This window comes from Heteronotia binoei, chromosome 1 (genome assembly GCF_032191835.1).
Source record: "Heteronotia binoei isolate CCM8104 ecotype False Entrance Well chromosome 1, APGP_CSIRO_Hbin_v1, whole genome shotgun sequence".
Taxonomy (NCBI): domain Eukaryota; kingdom Metazoa; phylum Chordata; class Lepidosauria; order Squamata; family Gekkonidae; genus Heteronotia; species Heteronotia binoei.
In genome coordinates, this window is record NC_083223.1 from 22,681,427 (window position 1) to 22,704,093 (window position 22,667).

At 43.2% G+C, this 22,667-nt stretch overlaps 1 protein-coding gene across 1 annotated transcript in view; it reads left to right on the plus strand.

Annotated features, from left to right (window-relative positions):
- Positions 1-22,667, plus strand: part of IQCA1 (IQ motif containing with AAA domain 1) — a 125,917-nt gene that overhangs the window by 97,614 nt on the left and 5,636 nt on the right. The window contains exons 12-17 of the mRNA XM_060232432.1: positions 1,582-1,658; positions 7,660-7,742; positions 9,716-9,823; positions 14,148-14,347; positions 19,745-19,831; positions 22,215-22,392. Coding sequence (XP_060088415.1) covers positions 1,582-1,658; positions 7,660-7,742; positions 9,716-9,823; positions 14,148-14,347; positions 19,745-19,831; positions 22,215-22,392 — 733 coding nt within the window. The remainder of the gene's footprint in view (positions 1-1,581; positions 1,659-7,659; positions 7,743-9,715; positions 9,824-14,147; positions 14,348-19,744; positions 19,832-22,214; positions 22,393-22,667) is intronic.

The following is a 22,667-nucleotide window of genomic DNA, read 5'->3' on the forward strand; positions in this document are numbered from 1 at the left end:
AAAATGATGGGTGAGGTCTCTGTTGCCTGATTTTGGTAGTCATTTTGGGCTGCCTATGGAATAATGGCCCCCACTCTGGGTTGCCAAGAAAGCCCCCAACAGTGCAGAGACCTCTGCCTTGTATAGAATAAAAAAGATGAGGATGAGCTGAAGTCAGGAGGATGTGGGGGGTGGAACAGAGGTGGAAACAGCTGGGAAGGGTTATTGAGCAACCCACAGTGGAGGGAACAGAAGGGAAAACTGAGGTAGAGAAGAAGGGAGGTGTGGAACAAAAGAAGAGGCAGCAAAGATGGTACAAGCATCATCTAGGAGATGAGCAGGCAGAGAAGATGGAACTACTGGGAGATTTCAGTATCTTCCTATTTCTCTGATATTTCATTGGCCATAATAAAGAACTTATAACAAGTAATACTGTGTAGAGTATTTTTCACAAAGTTAGTTTGAAGTCATATATCTACAAAATTACATAACAGCTATTCAAAAATGTAAAAATACACAGGATTCTACTTCATGAATTGGAAAAGAAAAAGTTATTTAAATAGTACAACATACTTTAGATATTTTCAATATCAAGTAACTTCTAATGTAAGAACTACATGACCTGAAGAAGGCATAAGAAATTGGAAGTTTTGGATTCCCCCCTCTCTCCGTTGTCTTGTTCTATAGATAGTCTTGTGCTTGAAAAAGTTTGAATTGGTAGAAAAATTGTAACCTCAAGAACGATTGGACATTTTCATTGTATATTAAGAGCTTCCATTTATATGCTTGAAATGTTTGGATTTATTGTGTTTTTGTAACAGTATTACTTGTTATAAATTCTTTATTATGGTCAATGAATATATGACAAATAGGAAGATGCTGAAATATTCATCTTGTATACGGTGTTATAGTTTTTGAGTATATTAGCCATGGTATCATCCAAAGGGAGTATTGATGCTCTAGCATTCCCTGACATAGCCCACACTACAGCTGATAAATAAGAGGGGTGTTCGAGAAGGGCCACCACTGTTAAGAAAGCAGGTCCCATCCCAGCGTCCTGACTGACAGGAAGAGCTGGGAGTAAATACTAACAGGATTCATCTGTAATTGACATTAGTCCAGGGGCTGACTGAGAAAATAAAAACATATTGCATTAAGCATAGAAATAAGTATGCCTTCCAATGTTCCCTCTAAGCTGCAGAGTCTTGTGAGCAAAAACTCTACTTTGTGAGCTACTGGCATTAAAGTTGTGAGCTACTGGCATTAAAGTTGTGAGCTACTGCATAAATTATTGTGCTCTAGGGCCATTTTTACTGAGCTAAGACAAAAATGTGTGAGCTGGAGGCTAAAAATCTGTGAGCCAACTCACGCTAACTCAGTTTAGAGGGAAGACTGCCTTCAACCATAATCCAAAAAATAATTGTGCACCAGGTATGAGAAGACTGGAGATCACTTTTCTAACATGAACCGCTTTGTGCAAACAAATTTTATGATCTATTGGTAGAGATGGGGAAATATTAAATTGCCGTTCACCAAAAGTAATCTCTAAGTTGCTTCCAAAAGTTTTCCCTTTGCTAACTTATCTCCATTTATGGCCATTAGAAAAAGGGGAGAAGAAAAGGAAAAAAGGACAGAAGGAAGAAAAAATCTAAGAAGGATAAAGATCTGACTCCTGACAGGTAAAAATTCACCTGCACCTCTATGATTCACATTGAAGTCTCTCTCTTTTTTCTGCTTTGTTCAACCACAAAGAAGAGTCAGAGTTGGTACTCATAAGCCTGAACCTGGTAGCTCCAATTCCTCGGCAATTATGGAAAATATAATGTTAAATTCTTTTGAACGGCTATAAAGTGTAAAGAAATTTAGATAAGGAAAGGTCAACCATCAATTTGCAGAAAGTTTATTTTAGGTCATGTGTGCTGTGGACCTTCGTTCTGTGTATTTTCAAGTATACGTATAATGGTTCTTTGAAGAATTGTCATTAAATTTTATTCCTTGTGGCAGGTATAGTAACACCTGGTAGTTTCAGATATCAGATTTTCCCATCTGTTTTTTTAACATGCCTGAAATAGGACACTAGTCAGCTCTTCTTTGATAATTGAACAAAGCAGTGTTTCCCTCTCGTAAAACAAGAATCAAGACCGGGATAAACTCTTGATGTCATTTATATATTTCTGTATAAGAGGGCTGACTGTGGGAAGCTGGGGAGGGGAGGGGAGGGGGCGGGTCGGCAGCATTGTGAGCTACCCTTGGGGCACCATGAAGCCATGTCCATGTAGGTGAAGAAAATGGATAGGTGGGTGGGTCGGTGGATGAAAAAAGCTCCTCTTGCCAGTGACTCAGATTTCCTTATTCCATGTTCAAGTGCAAATAACATCCTTCTCTGCTGCTCTCAGGGGAAGGCTCAAAAACAATGGGCCAGAAGTTGATTCCCCCAAACCATTAAGAATTAGATGCATTTTGAGCCTAATCTGCTGCATAGTTGTGCACACGCAAACAAAATCAGAATTTTTCAGATTCAGATATATTGGACCAAAAAAAATTCAGGATTCCTGAAAACCCTGAATTCCTATAGCAGTATGGTATTTGGATACATTTTTTTTTCTTGAAGTCATGGATTTTTTTCATCTCCATTATATGCCCCATGAGACCATTACAGCCAATGGGGAACTTGAGGGGCATCCAGGGGTTGGGGGGGCTGTTTTTTGAGGCAGAGGCACCACATTTTCAGCATAGCTACTGGTACCTTTCTCCTCAAAAGACCCCCTGAGCTTCCATGTCCACCTGTCGAGGTGTAGTGCCCAGATAGCTGTCACCTCCTGTTATAGGAAAATATTCTGTATATCCCTATACCCCTTTTGGTCTGAATGATATTTAGAGAGTACAAAAAATCTGAGATCCTCTGCACTGTGTCCTTTCTCAGAAAAATGAGCCACCAAGGGAGTTTCCAATACCCCATGTTGAATTCTTGAATGGTGTTTGAAAATGTGTGTCCTTACTGCTCTTGTGGTATTTGCCATTTATTATAGCCAACATGGGCATAAAATTAAATATATAACTCTTTTACAGGGACAGGTGATAAGATAATTTGATTGTATAGGATGACTGTCTAGGAGTAAACTCCCTCACTTCCAAAGAAAAAGGGCATATTTCACAGTTGCCACATTTTGCATGTCCTACCCTGCCAAATCATTGTTGTATTCTTTTGCTGGAAAAATCAGCTCAGGTAACAATGTCCTTAATGTTCCTGGTATGTTTGAAAACCAAAAATGGTGGTTGCTTACAATCTGGTAGCCCCTTTACTAAGTGCCAGTGTTTCAAAAGAATGCCCCAAACGGAATTAGCCAGTGGGGTATATACCAGTAAGGTATTTTCCAGCTATTTTTTTGGCTCGGATAGAGCCAAATGCACACCCCTACTGCTGTGTCTGCACTCATCAGACCAGGCAAGCAAGGCCAGTAGTGGCCATTGTCAACTTCTCAAAGGTTGATTCCTTTAACCTTCTACCACTTCAGATGACATTTGTCTTGATTGCTGTTTGTCAATGTTATGGGAGCTGCTGCTTGCTGCCACCTCCTCGTCCTCTGCAAGCAGAGCAATAGACCATGGAGAAGCCATTGTGGCTGACACTGGGCGCATCCAAGGAAGAGAATAGTTGCCTAGGCAACAGTCTGCTTTCTTGTTCCCTTCCCCTAAAACTCCCAAACAGCAGTATGAGAGCGTGCAGCAACATGCAACCAAGTTAGAGCTCTTGATAAAAAGCCACCTCACTTCCACCTTCAGTGTTCAAAGACAGTACTCACAGATGGAATCTAGTTACAATTTGCACCATGACAGGTTTGCCCTTTACCTTCCCTTAAGAGCTTCTAATTCATGATACGGTGAAACAGTCAGCAGGACTGATTATGCATAAGCAACTTCCTACCAGAGATCCTACTTGTCTTCCTAGCCGTGCTCCAAATACCACTAGCTCCAAATACCACATTATTGTATTTGGACACATGAGCTTGAATCCAGCTGAAGGATTTCTGCAAGGGAGAGGTGACTTCTGCCAGTTCTCTTTTCCTGGTGCAGATCTCCAACTCACACACATACACACCCCACCACAGGGTGTTCACTTCTCCCCAAGAGTAGCATTTTGGGGACATTTGGGGCTGCAGTCAGAAAGAGAAGTTGAGGAAATCCTACTTCACAGATAAAAATCTTTCCATCCAAAGAAATCTCTGGTGGATTCAACCCATGTACTGAAGAGCTGCTTCCCAAGTTTCACAAGCCTTTCTTAAAGTTAGTTGCTGATCATGTTCTAAGATCTTTTTAAGATCGTGAGTTACTTGCACATGTCTTTTTCTCGTGCACCTTTTGTGCTGCTGCACCCAATTTCCTGACAACATTACAAATAAAATCTCCCATATTTGCCCGAACACAGATACCTTTTAATACAGAATGTTCAGTGTTTCCAGGGTATCCACTAGATCTTCTTTGTGGTCTCTGTGCTTCACACTCATGGGATGAAGCGCCAGCCCCAATCCCCGATCGGTAACTCCAAATTCCGGGATTTTTCACTGCCTGACCCCGGTAGGCATGTGCGACAGCCCCAGTGCGTATGCTCACCTGGTGGGCGCAAATATCCTGCCAGTTCCTTCTTTACCGGCACATCAGATAGACTTGTTTTTCATCACTCCAGTCGGTAGTTATTTTACCTTTTTCCTTCTCCGGGTTTCTCTTCGTTGTTTTCTTTGTTTTTTCATTGTTCCTGTTTTTTATAAACATTAGAGACTATTAGTTAGTTGTTTCACCCCTTCGGGGTTTGGGGGGGGGGTTAAGCGGTGCCTTAAGTGTGGGATGGACACTCTTTTTTTCTGCTGTGCCTTGGGGAAGGTCAATCAGATGGAATCCTGCCACCGAGCGGCGAGACTTTCGGCGGTGCTGGTAAAATCAGCTCTCACACCATAGATATTCGACATCAATGTCAACAAGCACTTCGATGGCCGACCCGGCATCAATATCGGTTCCAGCCTCGTTGTTGAGCCAACCAAACCAACCATTCCAGGGAGCCAACCGCCCCCACAAGCGTGTGGGCTTGACATCCCATTCGGAACCATTGACCCCGGCCAAGAAGGTCAAAGGGGCCCGGGACTCATGCTCTGCTGAGACTAGGAAGTACAAGGAGAAAAAGAGGCGCCAAGACAGGCAGATCCCTTCTCCGCCACCGAAGGACCTGGTGATCGTTTCGGGGGAGCCTCCAGAGAAAATCCTCACTTCACCGATTCAACCGAAGAGCCCCTCAGGTCCGATGGATGTTCCGCAGACCTCTCTCTCCGGCTCTGACCAGGCAGACCCTATAGAACGGTCAGCAGACTCGAAAGAGGGCGGCGATCCTAGCTCGGCATTGGACTTAGAGGTTTCACAGCCTCTTGACACCAAAAATGTCCTTGATCCAGCCCAAGAGATTCGGGGAGCCTTCGGATCCTTTTAGACGTCCTCATCCTCTGCCCAACTGGGAACCACGAGCGTGGGCTTACTCGTTTGGGGGCTATCTCTATCATTCTCCATACCCTTGGTACCCTCCTCAGAACCCTGATTGGGATCAGCACTCGGAGACCTCGCACCACTCTAGAGTCTCAGCACACTCTCCACCAGGTTGCCAAGAGTCATCAATGCAACTTCGATCCCGAGGTTGGACAGGAAGCCAGCATGCTCCAGTGGTCCCAACATCGAGAAAACCTCCTCGACTAGGATTGCCATTGATGCCCAAGGTTTACCATCAGCTGAGAGCGTATCTTCTTCACCATCAACCTCCGATGACGATGGGGAAGAGCAGTTGGGCCATCAGCAGGAGGGATCATCCCCAGAATCCAGAATAGCCGAGGACCTTCCAATCTCTCCTTCGGAAGATTTGAAGTCCTATGGGGAACTCATTAAAAGGTTGGCGAATTCCTTGTCTTTGCCTGTGGTCCAGTCTCAACCGATCATTGATGACACAGTCTTTGACATCATGCAGAAGGACACTTCAACTGCAGTAGATGCTTGCAAATGGCTCATTTTTTGGAAGGTGTGTGTGTGCGTCTTTAAATCTCAGGGAGACTGAAGCTGTGGGGGCGGGGCAAGCAAGCAGAGCCACATGTGTAAGAAAGGAAGTGAGTCCCTCTTTTGGTTTTGCTGTTAGCCACAGCATATTGTTGGAACTCTGTCTGGGGCAGTGATGCTCTGTATTCTTGGTTCTTAGTGCTGGGGGGGGGGGGCAGTGGGAGGGCTTCTAGTGTCTTGGACCTCCTGATGGCACCAGGTTTTTTGGCCACTGTGTGACAGTGTTGGACTGGATGGACCATTGGCCTGATCCAACGTGGCTTCTCTTATGTTCTTATGACAAGGTTCTTGTAGATGTGAGCCTTCCTCCTGCATGTTTGACCGTTTGGCTACATAGGTCTGTGGCTCATGGGTGTGTGTGACAAGGAGTATCTTCAGCTTCCACCACTGTATTCCACTGAAGAGGGAAGGAAGATCATATCCTTACCCACAGATGATGAGAGGTGGTGAAGGATCTACTAGAACCATGGCTGCAGCATCATACATATGTCTTTTCTAAATGGCTAACAGAACCCAGTGTGAGTACAGGATAATGATGACACTCACTGGCGCCAGGTCCCACTAGCCATTCAGAAGCTGCACGACTGCACAGTGGTGCAGCTCTGGTCCTGGTAGTTCCATCGTTGCCTCCTATCACCCAGTGATATTGCCTTTCCCTACCCCTTTTAACCTCCCAGCAATTCTTTGAGGTAGGTCATGCTGAGAGAGAGAACCTAGCCCAAGATCACCCAGGAAGTTGACTGAGGGGTGACATGATAGAGGTTTACAAGATTAGGCATGGAATAGAGAAGGTAGAGAAAGAAGTACTTTTCTTCCTTTCTCACAAGACAAGAATTCATAGACACTCAATGAAATTGCTGAACAGTCGGGTTAGAACAGATAAAAGGAAGTACTTCTTCACCCAAAGGGTGATTAACTCATGTAATTCACTGCCACAGGAGGTGGTGGCAGCTACAAGCATAGACAGCTTTGAGGGGATTAGATAAACATATGGAGCAGAGGTCCACTAGTGGCTGTTAGCCACAAGGTATAGATGGAACTCTCTGTCTGGGGCAGTGATGCTCTGTATTCTTGGTGCTTGGGAGGGGGCACAGTGGGAGGGCTTCTCGTATCCTGGCCCTACTGATGGACCTCCCGATGGCACCTGGTTTTTTGGCCACTGTGTGACATAGAGTGTTGGACTGGATGGGCCATTGGCCTGATCCAACATGGCTTCTCTTTTGTTCTTAAGCTTCCAAAGCAGGGCTAACATTTGAACACGTGTCTCCCAACTATGCGCTGCATCCCATTGATCTACACCCCATACTTGCTGAAACTTTTTACTGCTGCTGCTAATTTTTCCCACACTGTCGATGGCATTGTCCGTTGGTGGTTGTTATTGTTCTGTTTTATGCTTTTAATGTCTTTATTATTGCTTTGTTATTTGTAGTATGGTTCTATATTTAGGTCTGTAGTTCTACCTGGCTGAAAGTAGGTTACAAATAGCTTGTAACGTTAATAACAACAGAAGCTTTCACTTGAAGGTTTTTAGAGAAGATTTGTGTCTTTGGCCATAAATAGGGTCATGTGCTTAAATTATGCCTCTGTGTCTAGGACCATTGATTCCCTCTTCAAGGAACTGGTAGAAGAAAAGATATTAATAAGAGCCAAGAAAGTAAAACTCAGCGACTATGTGGGTAAAGTATGAACTTTCTCTGCCAGTACCATGCATTTAGATTCTGGAATGGAGGGATCGAGGGAACAGCTCCCTAAGTCTGTCCCATGGGGATTAATTCATATTCTGCCATTATAATGCCTGAAAGTTCTGTCCATTCTAGAATCCATGCAATGAGTCTCAGCCATCTGAATCTTGCCACAGAGAATCCACCCAGAAAGCAGTACGACCTGGCCAGATTTCAGAAAATTCCACTTAAGAAAGAATGACTTTTAGACAGTGTCCCCTCTAAGCTGTTAGCATGACCTAGCTCACAGATTTTTATCCTCCAGCTCACACCTTTTTGTCTTAGCTCAGGAAAAATGGCCCCAGAGCACAATAATTTATGCAGTAGCTCTGAAATTTAATGCCAGTAGCTTACAAAGTAGAATTTTTGCTCACAAGACTCTGCAGCTTAGAGGGAACATTGCTTGTAGAACTTCCAGCCACAGATCTGTAACTTGACTTTTTTTGTTTTTGCAAAAGCAAAGCATACCTGACTTACCTCCTTTTTCCAGTTGGCTTTTGTCAAGAATTCAGAAATATTCTAGCATTTCTTCCCCTGTGCGGAACTCACTTTGCATTGATAAAGTTAAAAGGTTTCAGATTTCCTTCTCTAATTTTATTTCAAAGTACTAGCCAGTTATGTGAGCATGCATAGTCATTTTCTTCTTTGTGCAACAACAGCAACAAATAAAAATGGCCGCTGCCTGTTCAGTGAAGAAAGCCGCCAGAACCACTTGTGCAAGAGATCAAGGAGGCATTTGGGGGAGAACTTTGTAGGGAATCAGGTGGGGAGGGGGGAAGGTGTCAGGTTCCATTATATGATGACATAATGTTCCAATGGCAGCTGCCTGTGGGGACAGGGAAAACAGAGAGTGGCTTCTTGAGTGGATGCAAAAGAAGCTTTTAATGCAGAATCATTTAGCAAAAACTTGTAGCATGTGCAAGACTACTGTCTTGCCGGACTGATAATAACCAAGAGTCAGAGCTCAGATAGAGGTTACAAATTAACAGCCCATCAACTTTCTCACCTGAGGTCTTTCCGCCTAAAAGTCTTTGAATTAATTCCCAGACCACAGTGTAGCTTTTTCCCATATAAAACCATACAGGTGGAAATATAGATACGAATACATGAGTATATGAAATATGAATACATAAAATATGTGAATATGTAAATGAATATGAATAATTATAAGAATATATGTTTATACATGTGTATACTCTTAGTAACTTGCCATTCATTAGCAATGACAGCACTAACAAGAAAATCACTTGGTTGTTTCTGACTCACAAATCCACAACCCAACCATTGACAGGGACTCGTACCTGACAGGCTTGATAGTTCAACCTCCGGACCCCTCCTGTCTACCAGCTACAAGTTTGCATCCAGGTTCCAGCTGATAGGAGTCCCAATAGTTGAAACATCAGGGTGAATTCTAGGGTGATGAACATTTCTCCGCATCCCTCAAAAAAATCTGGTATTCAGAGATGAACTGAACCTGGAAGTTCTACTTACTAAGTACTTAGCTGTTAAGGGTAGTGAATATTTTTCCATTCTGAAAAACATGTCATCCCAGCTGATTCTCTCTTGCAGCTTGGAGCTTCAAAAGAGGATCAGCTGGGGTGGTGCAGCACAGAGGATAAGCTGGGGTAGAACAGCACAGAGTTGGGGTAGCATAGTACGAAGTCCCACTTCAGCTGGAACTGGCTCGCCTGAATAAAAATTGGGGGGAAAAAATCAGCTTTTTTCAGGCTGAGCTATATTTGGTAGGCAAATATAGTTCTCTGATCTGTATTCGGCTTAATAAATACCCAAAAAATACTGATAACATATTTTTCAGGTATTTATTTGGTTCCGTGTATACTGAACACACACCCCTAGTTTTACTTCTGGAGCTCTGTGTCTGGCAGCAATCCTGTGGCACTTGTTAAGCCTTAATCTTTTCCCTGCAGGTGAATACAGCTATCTGGGCACTACACTTCGGCAGGTGGACATAGAACCAATGCCCTCCCTTGCAGATGTCAAGCAGCTCATCACACTGTATGGAGTATTGCCCTTAGGTAAGATCACACTGGAAATGACCAGGGGTACAATACCATTCTTCGCTTTCTGACAGCATCATATAGTTTTACTAGCTATGACAATGCTTGATTGATTTTAGTTAAAAGAATTTTGCAGAATTCTTTTTTCAGTTAGGCATTCCTGAGTGAAAATATGTTTGTAATAGCATACCTAAAAGAGGTGCATGCCTGCTGTTGTGTTTGACATACTATTTCTTTGCCATTTCTGTTTGCATGCTAGCTGTCTGGGAGCTGCAACACACAAGGGAATTCACTTGAGGAAGGTAATAGCTAACACAAGCTCCAGTGATTAAATTTAATCAAGTTAGGGGAAGGTTGCAATTTACCTTTTTACAAGCCAGCTAATGTGTTTGGCTATTAAACAATGGAAGCATTTATGGAATTGGAGCTCATTTTTTGGTATCAAAGAGAGTGATATTAATTGCTCTTACCATTTTGAATTCCAGAAATTATTAATAAGAATCAACTACAGCTGTTTACTTAGAAGTACCATTTACATGTTATACTGGCCTTCTTAGATGTAAATCCTTGGCCTCAGCAAAGCCTTTGTAATTTGACTCTCTTATTTTATTACTATCAATTTGGGAGGCTTCTGAGGAAAACACTGCTAGAATCAGTTTATAGTCAGGAACAGTCTGGATTAAATCCAGTCCCAGGTGAGAACTAGTCCAGAAGTGAAATGAATACTAAATACTATGTGTTCATTCCTGTAACTGTCCAGTCAGAAGCAGAATATATTCTCAGAAATAACTCTCATGTGAAATAACCTTCTAAAGCAGGATCCAAGACCAAATGAAGGAATCAGAAGCAGGGCAAGTCAAGAATTCAGAGCTGGGCATGTTGATCCACACTTCGATTATTTAATGAGACAGATCCAACAAAATATTCTTCTGGTACAAGTTTAGTTGTTGAGGGTCTTGAACTGGTGGCATGGCATGTAATTAAACATACTTTGACTAAAATGTTGGCATTCATAAAAGTTACCAATAAACTGATTGCATGGTTTGCATCCCTGTTAGCCTTGTAAAATGAGAGATTCGGAGCCAGTTTCAGTGTAGGACTTGATATTACTACAAAAATTAATATTTTTGACACAAGCAGACCAGTGGTATGCTTCTTTCCTCAGTAATAAATCTTTGTGGGTTGGATCCTATGACTCCCTTCCTCTAAGTTAAGAACTTTGCTGTGTTCAAGGAAGGCTTCCTCCACTTAGCCTAGTGGTAGAAAGTGCCATCAAGCAGCAGTGGATTTGTAGGTACAATCACACAAGAGATTTGGCCCATGTTAGCCACACCTCCCCTCCAGATTTAATGTACATGCTCACACATGCACATCTGTCCCCTCTTCCGAGTCCCACCCATATTCACCTCATTTTAGGATGGGCTGGGACCGGATTAAATAGTTACCAGAAACTTGAACATGAACATATGAAGCTGCCTTCTGCTGAATCAGACCCTCAGTCCATCAAAGTCAGTATTGTCTACTCAGACTGGCAGCGGCTCTCCAGGGTCTCAAGCTGAGGTTTTTCATGCCCATTTGCCTGGACCCTTTTTAGTTGGAGATGCCAGGGATTGAACCTGGGACCTTCTGCTTACCAAGCAGATGCTCTACCACTGAGCCACCATCCCTCCCCAAAGGTAAAGGAAAGGTCCCCTGTGCAAGCACCAGTCGTTTCTGACTCTGGAGTGTCATTGATTTCACAATGTTTTCACGGCAGACTTTTTAATGGGTGGTTTGCCATTGCCTTCCCCAGTCATCTGCATTTCCTCCCTAGCAAGCTGGATACTCATTTTACTGACCTCAGAAGGATGGAAGGCTGAGTCAACCTGAGCCAGCTACCTGAAACCAGCTTCCGCCGGGATCGAACTCAGGTCGTGAGCAGAGTTCAGACTGCAGCTTTACCACTTTGCGCCATGGGGCTAACTTCCTGGTAGCAAATCTCTAAAATGCATGCAGGGTGCATTTCCCAGCTGTCTGAACAGCCAGGGTGTATGATGCAAGCACCTTGCATGTGCAGGAGCAGTCTGAATGCTCCTCTTGCACACGTGCGGCCCATGCCTGTCCCAGCAGCAGGGCAGGGGCTGTGTGATTGCTGTGGACCACATCAGAGAAAACTGACTTTTTCAAAGCTGGGATACTGCCACACCAAATTCCCAGTGTGATCCCACCCATAGTGACCCTGTGGGGTTTTCAAGGCAAGAGACAAACAGAGGCGTTTTGCATTGCCTGCTGCTGTGTAGCAACCCTGGACTCCCTCCCATCCAGGGCCAACCTCGCTTAGTTTCTGTGATCTGACAATATTGGGGTGCGTTCACACTATGTTAAACAATGCGTTTTGCAACTGGATTTTTACTGTGTAAGCATAGCAAAATTCCAGTTGCAAAACACATTCTTTAGTGCAGTGTAGACTAGCCTGAGGCATGCGGGTGAGGGCTCACTTAGAATAAGGGAGTCATAAGAACAAATTCATTTACTTAAATAATAATAATAATTTTTAATTTATATCCCACCCTCCCCGCTGGAGCAGGCTCAGGGCGGCTCACATAATATAACATACAGTATACAGCAGTACAATAATAAAACAAAATAAAATACCCCAATTTACAATTATTCATCAGTTAAACATTAAAACATCAATAAAACCAGAATTTAAAACCACAGATTAGTTTGGTGCTACAAATATACCATAGCTTTGCATAACGATGGTATAATAATTCCACATTAAAAAGCCAGCTGGAAGAGGACGGTCTTGCAGGCCCGGCGGAACTGGTTAAGGTACCACAAGGCCCGTCCCTCTTCTGGTGACTGGTTCTACCAGCGGGGGTCTGTAACCGAGAAGGCCCTCTCTCTTGGGCTTGCTTCTGAACAAACCTGCACAGAATCGGCTTACATGAACATGCTGTCGTTTTATTTCTTCTTTGACATGTGATCTGAGTTTTCTGCTCTTGTGCAACTATACAAAAGAAGGAGCCTCGGAGTTATGCTATTTGAAAGAACCAGGATGCAGTTATTTCTTAGCTACCATTTATATGCCTTGTGAACAATTATGTGCAGTATGGAGAAGAAGGATTTCTTATTTATGAAACTGTGAGCCTTGATTTAACTTAGCGTAGATTGCATTGTGACCCAAATCAAACCAGTTAAGTACAAGAAGTAACTTTGACATGGAGAGACATAATGTGAAACTCATATTTCAAAACATATTTAACTTTGCAAAAGCATTATCCTGCCATCTGGGCTGATCCACAGATTCCCAGATCTATTTATTTATTTATGCTGTTCTCCAGAACTTGTTCAATTAAAGATTAAAGCTAGGTTAGTCATGATGGTTGCATATAAACCATTCCCAGGGAAAGCAACATCAAGGTTAGAAATTTCAAAATAGTAAGGATGCAATCCAGTCGAAGTCAAGCACTTGGTAGTCTTGCTGATTTTAAGCACATTCTTAACTCTCTTCTATTTGACTGCATCAAACATTTTGGTGCCTCATCATTTGCGGTGTTTCTAGAGCAGGGGTGGCCAAACTGTGGCTCTTTCACACATATTGTGTGACTCTTGAACCCCCGCACCCCATTAGCTGGCTTGGAGAAGGAGGCATTTCTCTTTTTAAATCACTTCTCCAAGCTAAGCCAGCTGACAGCTTGAAGAATGCATTTAAAATTAAAATTGCTTTCTTTCCACCTCTTCCTCCCTCATCTATTTGCTTTTCTTCCTCCCTCCCTCCCTCCCTCAAACATCTGACTTTCATGTCTTGCGGCTCTCAGACATCTGAAATTTATTCTCTGTTGCTCTTACGTTAAGCAAGTTTGGCCACCCCTGTTCTAGAGGAATGGCTGGATGTTTGCGTTCTTCAAAGTGTTGCTCTTAAACCATTTAAACGAAAGAGAGAGAGAGATTGGCCTGCAAGCAGAAGCTCTCTTTGAACCCATTGTGGACTGCATGCCCATGCAGCCAGCATTTGGGAAGCCACTAACAAGGCTTCTCCAACTCCACTAATAGATCTCTCCCAACCCCTGCACATTTATTTGTTTTCACGTTCACATCTTGCCTTTCAGCAGTTTGCTCAGAAGATGGTCTACACAGCACACAGGAGAAGGGGGCCAGGCGATAGCTTGGGCCAGGCAGACCAAAGGAGGGGCCTCGTTCTGCCTCCTACTCCACCTGTGGGATGGCCGCCTGCAGCTGAAGTCTGGAATACGACAGCTAGGCCAGGAATTGCTGCTGTGGGTCACTGAATGGAAGCCTCCTCCAAGCTGATCTCTAGGGGGTTTCCAGTAAAACTGTCCATGCTTTACCTCCCTAGGTTCTCAGTCTGTTCATGAAAAGGCTCCCTTGGTGAAAGCCTTGCTGCTGGCTGGACCGATAGGAGTGGGAAAGAAAATGCTGATTCACGCCCTCTGCACAGAAACAGGAGCCAACTTCTTCAATTTATCCGCAGCTAACATTGCTGGGAAATACCCTGGCAAGGCTGGCCTGCAAATGATGCTCCATATGGTGTTGAAGGTAAGGCTAAGAAGATTCTGCACTTCGGGGGGAGGGGGGTGTTACTATCAGTTAATGTTATACCAGCTTTTCCACAGTTGAAAAAGAAGGAGCGGGGAGTTTTGGGCCACAGCAGGACTGTACTCAGGGCTGGCCCTGCCACTACGCAAACTAGGCAATTGCCTAGGGTGCTGGCCTTCTGGGGGTGCTGAATTGCCCCCTGCCATGTGACAGTGATGTTATCAGTGCAAGGAGGGCAGTAGTTAGCTTTGCCTAGGGTGCCAGGCAGTCTAGGGCCAGCCCTGGCTGTGCTGGGCCCTGACCTGGATGGCTCTACCTGAAGGTACAATCTCCTTCCCTTCCTCTCCCTAAAACAGGCCCATTGTGAGGTAGGTGGGGCTGAGAGTCTTCTGAGAGAACTGTGACAGTTTCAAGGTCACCCAGCAGGCTTCATGTGGAGAAGTGAGGAATTAAACTCAGTTCTCCAGGTTAGAGCCCTGCCACTCTTAACCACAGCACCACACTGGCTCATACAGCGCTCATAACCTGTGTATGGAAGCCAAACCATATCATGCAGCTGAAGCCAAAGTATTTTTGCCAAGTGAAATTTTCTTCTAGTGGTGACTTGACTAACAAAATCCCAGTGTTAAAGTGGGTTAAACAAGGTTGTGTGCTGGCCCCGCATCTTTTGAATTTATTTTTAACTGACCTGGTACAATTTTTGAACCCTACTAATGGTCATCCGCCTAAGCTAGCAGGCTGAGCGGTCCCCTTATTACTTTATGCCGATGATACTACCATCCTCTCTTGCACAAGTGTGGGCCTGCAAAGGTATTTGAATGCCTCCTATGACTACTGTAATTGTAATTCACTCTCTATCAATTATGTCAAATCTAAAGTAGTTGTCTTTTAAAATTGCTGGCGCCCACAGAGATGGTTTATTGGCAACTCAACAATTGAGCAAACAAAATTTTTTAAATACTTGGGGATCACTTTTAATCACAAATTAAGCTGGGTTTCACATCGTAACAACACCGTCTACTTGGCTAAATGTTCGGCTGCTCAGATTAAACAGTTTTTCTTTGCAAGGGGCAACCAATTAGTTCCAGCAGCAATTAAGGTGTTCAAAGCTAAAATGCTAGCCCAAATTCTCTATGGTATCCCTATATGGATCTCAGCATTTACCAGGAAAGTGGAGGGCATTCAAGCCTCATTCTTTAGACAAATTCTTGGTATGCCAAAATGTGCGTCCTACTTTGCTCTCTGCTCTGAAGTGGGTCAGTCTTTGGTGGAGACAAAAGCCTGGATTGCAGTGTTTAAATTCTGGCTCAAAATTCACTTTAGAACAGATCCTAACAGCCTTCTTGATTATATGAAAAGAGACCCATATATTTCATCCTGGTCAGCAGTTCTTATGTCCAAACTTAACCAGTTGGGGTTAGAGGTTGATGATTTTTTTTACTTCTGATGAGTCATATATCTTCAGATGTATTAAATTGAGACTTTTGGAGTTGGAGGAAACAAAACTACGTACAACAGGCCCCCTTATATTTCCTCCCCAGCTTCCTTAGGTCTTTATGCTTTCTGCAGCAAAATGCCCCATTATCTATCAGACTTAACCATTCCAAGTCATCGCAGGGCATTTATGTTGGCTAGACTAAATGTGTTTCCCTCCAAAGTTTTACAAGGGAGATATCATTGAGTCCCTTTAGGCGACAGACTCTGTTCCTGTGGAGCGAATATTCCCGACTCAATTCAGCATATATTGCTTGATTGTTCCTTTTATCATTAGCTCTGTAAAGATTTATTTTGCAAGCTTTCTTTCTCCCCAGATTTGTCTGTTCTGCCACCCTGTTATTATTTATTGAACAATTCTGAGGGGAAGGTTAGCAAGGCTGTGGCAAAATTTTTGGCTGACATCCTTAAATTTAAATCTGACCATGTATGAATGAATCCGTAAGCTCGATTTCATTTTTATTTTATCTCCAATGTTTAAATTTTTATTTTCTGTGTATTTTTATTTGCAACTGTTATGCCATTAAAGGTTTGGTATGGCCAAAGTATTATCTTGGGAACAAACTGAGAACTTTAAAAAAAGTGATGCATTTTACAGGTAGGAAGTAAAGACAGAGAAGACAACATGCCAGAAGATTCACTTTACTAGGCGCACCGTTGTTGAGCTGTCTGCTCTCCATTAAAGGATTTATTAAAATGAACTACTTTATTTATTTGTGGAAATGTGTGCCACCTCTCCAGGGAACTTACCTGAGGTAGTTTACAATATAAAAAAATAATGTAAAAAATATATACCAGTGTGCTGTTCAGGCGCACAGTCAAGTCTGCCTCTTTGCAGCCCCATGGCCCAGGTCACGCCAGGCCCGACTGTCGTCCACCATCCTCCAAAGTCTGTTAAAATTCATGTTAGTTACATCAGTAATGCTGTTCAGCCGTCTTATCTTTTGCCGTCCCCTTCTTCTTTTGCCTTCTGTCCTTCCCAGCCTTCAGGGTCTTCTCCAGCGAGTGCTCCCTTGTAACAGTTATTTAAACCATCATGGGTGCATTCACACTACACTAAATAATGCGTTTTGCAACTGGGTTTTTTACTGTGTAAGAATAGCAAAAAAAGCCAGTTGCAAAATGCATTATTTAGTGTAGTGTGAACGCATCCTATGTTTAAGCCAGAGCTTCCACAACACAAAACATGGAGCAGCCTTAAAAGGGTCTTAAATATTTCTGAGGCCAAAAACACTACAAAGCAAAAATCTTCCAAGATGTGCTGAGACGACGTGAGGTGAATGCTTTTCTGTGCAACCTTGAGCTAAAGACAAGTAAGAAAAAAATAATAATACCAGAATTTTCATCATTTTGTTGCTGAGTTGTAGAAACCTCAGAGAGACTGCTTCATATGTGGTCACGCTGCTTAAATTCAGAAGCATGCTTGAGTAGAGTATGCTTCTCTGCTCTACCTTTGATATCAATGAGGAAGTACAGAAAAGGACTTGCCTCTAAAACCACAGGGCCTCGGCTCTCAACAAGGCACCAGCATGAGCTTCACTTGGCAACATTAGAAAGGTTAAGGAGCCATCTGCTGGTGACTTCGACAAAATGAAGAGCGCAACTCCGCTAATAAAATTTCAATTATAAATTAATTGCATAGTCCATTTAATTATCCTTCGACTCAAACTACCCGTGGATAATTCAAATTGAAGTACTTTCATTGGAATGTACAGTCTGCTGCATATCTGCCAGCAATTTCAATTAGATTCCAATGGATTATGGGTGTTTCACCTAAAAAAAAATAGCAAGATTGTATAATATTGATCAGGTCAGCACAGCTTGCTACTTTAGAGTACCAGCGCTCTATATAAAGGCAAATTTGTTCATTCCCTGCTAATCCCAGTGAATTTGCAAATATAGTTCCTATCGGTGAATTATTTGGCTGTTATAATACAGTGGAATCCCTTTTGTTTTTAGTTTCTAGCTCTATGAACTTCTTCAGTAGCTAATTTAAGGACAAAGGAGAGTATCGTTCTGAAGGGAAAACTAAAAGGATAAAGCCCTGGACAAAACTCTCATGTTCTAGTATCCATACCTGTTTGTCTAACGGCACTAAAGATCTTTTGTAGCGAAGAGAATGTATAGTCCAGTATCTTCTCAGCAGGACTGTACTAAGCTGCAAACATTGTTTTGAGAAAAGAAAAAAGAACACAGGACTCTCAAAGATCTTCATTTTCTAAAGCTCATAATTTTTTTTTCCGATCAGTTAAATTGGTAGAGTCGCTGGGTTAATTCATTTTGTGCAAGCTAAAAATTTTCATTTCCCTGTGCTTCATTTCCATTCGATGACAACGCCGTTCTTGGTAATGAACTCTTGATGCTGGCAGTATGTGCAGCCGTTTCTTTTTCGTCAGTTACGGTTCTTATGATGTTGAGCAGAAAAAAAGAAGCTGCCTCTTGCAGACCCTCCAAACCGCTGTTTTCAGGTCACCTTTACATGCCACCACCGCCCCTGCCCCCCCGCCCCGTGCCTTGTAACAACCATTTGCAAAAATGTCCCCCATGCAAAGGCTTTCAAATGGGGTGTCATGCACTAACAGCTCATTGTCATAGAGATGCTGACGGATGTATTTCAGTTTACGACCGCGATGCTTTCCAAGCAGGATTCATTTGAGGTTTTCCGAGGTGAGGTCAGATGTGCCTGATAATCACACAGGATCAATAATTATTGTGCACAGAACCGATATATTTTGCTCATTCCTGTGGCAGCTGCTTCTGCTGGAAAAGCAGGGAGGGGGGGGAGACACACAGCAGAGCAGATAGACAAGCGGCCACTGACACGTAGCCTGGCCGTTTACCTTTTTTCATTTACTGTTCAAACAAATTCAGCTGTGAAGCCAACAACTTGTTAGGCAATTTGTGTTTTTAGTAGACATTTTTAAGGAGTTTCTACTGCCTCAGGCAGCCCACCCAGCCCCTTCCCTGCATCCTGTCAGGGCTTCGTGAAATTGATAGAGGAGCCCTTTTGTGCCCACCCTCCAACTTGTAAAAGATCAGTCATGACACAGTGGGAAAGCTGGCCATTTGATTGATCCACAGCAATCATTTGTAAAAAAAAGAAAAAGAAAAAACCCCAAAGGCTTGCCTTGATCACGCTGAAAACGAGAACCACAGTACATTCAAAGCAGCAGCTTGAAAAGTCGTCTGTGCTGGCTCGGCACGTGGTGGGTATGGTCCAAGTCCATGAAAAAATTATCACATTTGTCATCAGCTGCCCTGGCTATGCATACGGCACCCTGAGGACTTGTTCACACATGATATTTATGCTGAAGGTTAATTATTATGATTATCTCTCTGCCTTCAGCACAGATACCATGTGTGAACAAGTTCTCGGGGTGCAGTATGCATCCCCAGCACAGCTAGCAACAAATCTGTTAGTGGGTTGTTTTTTTTAATGACATAGAATATAGTGGCAATGTATTGAGCCTTGCGACATGCATTGGCTTGCTCTGGTACTTTGCATTTGTATAGCACTTCGAGGCACTTTGCAGACATATAGCACTCCTGCATGGATTGTCACTATCAATCTATGGCACTCGGTTCTGGGTCCTCCTGCTACAGCAAGAGGACCCAGAACCAAGTGCCATAGATTGATAGTTTTAGTTCCTCCCCCTCCACCCCTGGCTCTGAGTTGCAGTGGGTGGGTGGGGATTAAGCATTGGCTTTGACCGCGCTGCTACTTCGCTTCAGAGAAGACCCAGAAGTGATGTGGGGTAGCTCTAGGAATCACTGGAAACTCTGTAGTTTCACCATCACAGACCCCCGCCCCCCCGTAAGTGCCCTCCAACCTCCCACAAGCCTACTTAACAGGCAACTAATAGTGCTGCTCCCTGGAAACTGATTTCCGCTTTTATTTCTTAGGTGGCCAAGCAACTACAGCCTTCAGTTATCTGGATTGGAGACACAGAGAAGACGTTCTACAGGAAGGTGCCAAAGGCTGAAAAAGAGGTATGCCTGGTTTTTCATTTGTAGGAGCAGCAGACCAGGCAATTGGAGACAGCTGGTGAGCAAAACTACTGGCCATGCGTCATAGAATCATAGAGTTGGAAGGAACCTCCAGGGTAATCTAATCCAATCCCTTGCACAATGCAGGAAATTCACAAATACCTCCCCCCACACCCCCAGTGACCCCTGTTCCATGCCCAGAAGATGGCAAAAAACCAGGATTCCCCAGCCAAAGTGGCCTGGAGAAAATAGCTTCCTGGCCCCAAAGTGCCAATCAGTACCTCCCTGGGCATGTAAGCGAGGGCCATTAGAACCTGTGTCACAGAGTCACAAGATACCTCTGAGTCTTCACTTTATTGGAACATCACTAGCTGTATGCCATAACCTCCCTAATACTGTTGCCATGGCTGATAGCCAAAAATAAGGAGTCCAAAGCAAGTGATATAATTTATCTGACCCATTCAGATGGATTCTTGGCATAAGAATGTGTTAACTTAACTGATTCCAGGGGAAGTGAAAGTTATTCCCAACGACAAAGCCAGTTCAATTTGAAAGGCAACTAGAAAAACTGCCCGGTCACTGATTCACTTTTCAAAATCCAGCTGTTATAAATTTTGTGAGAAACTCTAAAACAAGATTCTAAATGTTGTTTCTGAGTGCAAAAGTTTGAATTTCAATTTTTTTAAAGATCAAGTTCCATGTAAAATGATGGAAGTCCAATTAAAGGCTTGATATCAGGCAGAACGATACCTGAATGTGTCAGATTCTAAATTTCACATCTTGTCTCCTGGGGGTAATATTTTAATTACATTCATCATCAGTTTCCATGATAAAATTATTATAATCTTGAAATGTTAGCAGTGGATTTTTACTCTAAGGTGCTTTTTAAATTGACTGTTGCATTTTGGGGCTAGCCCCAGATATAATATCTGCAGAAATGTACAGTGTCCACATTTGCAAAAACTGCTTATAAAATGTTGAACCTACCTATGCCCTCTGCTGGCTGACATTGGCATAAACAATATGCCACACTTGATACCAATAAACTGGTCAAACTGCTACAAAATACAGAGCTTGCATGGATTTACCCAGAGGATTAGGCACAAGAACAGGTTTGTCCTGAACTTTTTTGTTATCTCTTATCTTGAACTGAAAAGAAAGAACTAAACTCAAAATACTAGCAGCTTCTGCATTTAAGTCAAGGTACCATCTTGTTCTTAACGTACATCTCGTTCTTAACGTACTCACTAAAAGGTCCTTCAAATCCCTTGCTAAAATGGACCTCAGACTCCTATCTTGGAAGACAACATGTCTGGCCGCTGTGACATTGGCCAGACAGGTCAGTGAATTGGCTGCACTACACCCTCCATTCCTTAGGTTGCAGGCCAAAAGGGTTGTGTTGACATCAGACATTACCTGTCTTCCAAAGGTTGTCTCTGAATTTCACCTGCATTCTGAGGTGATTCAGTGTTCTTTCCAAACCCGTCCACAGAAGAAGAATGCAAATGGCACTCTAGATATCAGGAGAGCGCCCCTTTTTTACTTTGGCAGAACCCATACACTTTGGAAGACTCCTTGCCCATTTGTCTCCTATGCAGATCAGAAATAAGGGGACAAGCTGCCACCTCAGAGGCTCTCAAACTGGATTGTAGAGACCATCAAACTCTGTTACTTACAAGCAAAACACCCTGTTCCCAGGCCAGTGAGAGCCCATTCTACGAAGGCAATGGCTACATCCCTGGCCTTCCTGGAGGGTGTCCCACTACATGACATTTGCCAAGCAGGTACTTGGACCTCACCAAACACCTTTGTGAAGCACTACACAATCAGTGTTCATGAGAGACACAAAGTGATAGTCAGTCAAGTGGTTCTCCAATTTGCCTGCAACGGAATCCTGACAGCAGCATCCTCCAGGTAGAACTTAGCTTGCTACTCTCCCAAGGTTGTGAAGCACAGAGACCATGAAGGTGATAAACAGGTTGCTTACCTGTAACTAATGGTCTTCGAGAGGTCAGCTGTGCATTTCCACCACCTATCCATCCTTCCCCACTACTGATCTATTGTCTAGGTTGCTCAGTGGTCAGAAGGAACTGGTGGGATCCTAGCACCCTCTTCTGGGCATACACAGTGGAGTTCACGGGCATGCTCAGAGAGGAGCATGAAAATCCTCACTTTGGAGCTTCAGGATCACCATAAGGCGCAGGTGCTGAGAGTCCCAGGGGTGTGAGTGCACAGATGACCATGTGAAGATCATCAGTTGCAGGTAAACAACCTGTTTTTTTAATAAGGAAACTTATAAACTAAACAGACGCAGAAGAAAAGTTTCGCATAGTTTGCATGATCCTGTTTGTGATAACATTTCTCTCTTTCATATTTGATCTCAAAGATGGAGCCTAAACGTCTGAAAAAGCAACTTCCCAAAATTCTGAAAACTCTGAAAATAGAGGACAGAATCCTGATAGTAGGGACTACCAAGAGACCTTTTGATGCAGACCTCAAGTCCTTCTGCAAAGTTTACAAGAAAATCATTCTGGTTCCAAGGCCAGACTATGCTTCAAGATTTGGCAAGTATATGAAAATAAGGGATATGCTCTTTTACACAAACAAGTTTGTGAAAATTGAGAGATGCTAAACAGGCCACCAGAATTTGATGCAGTCTCAAAAGCACATGCTGCACATGTCTTCTCAGCTTGTTCATTTGTTTTCATTGTCCACAATGGATATGCGTACCAGCCTTTTCAGCATGGTGACCCACAAGCCCAAATTTACTTGATACAGTAACCCTCTTCAAAAAATGCACAAATCAGTAAAACTGCAAAAACTGAGACCACTTCCACAA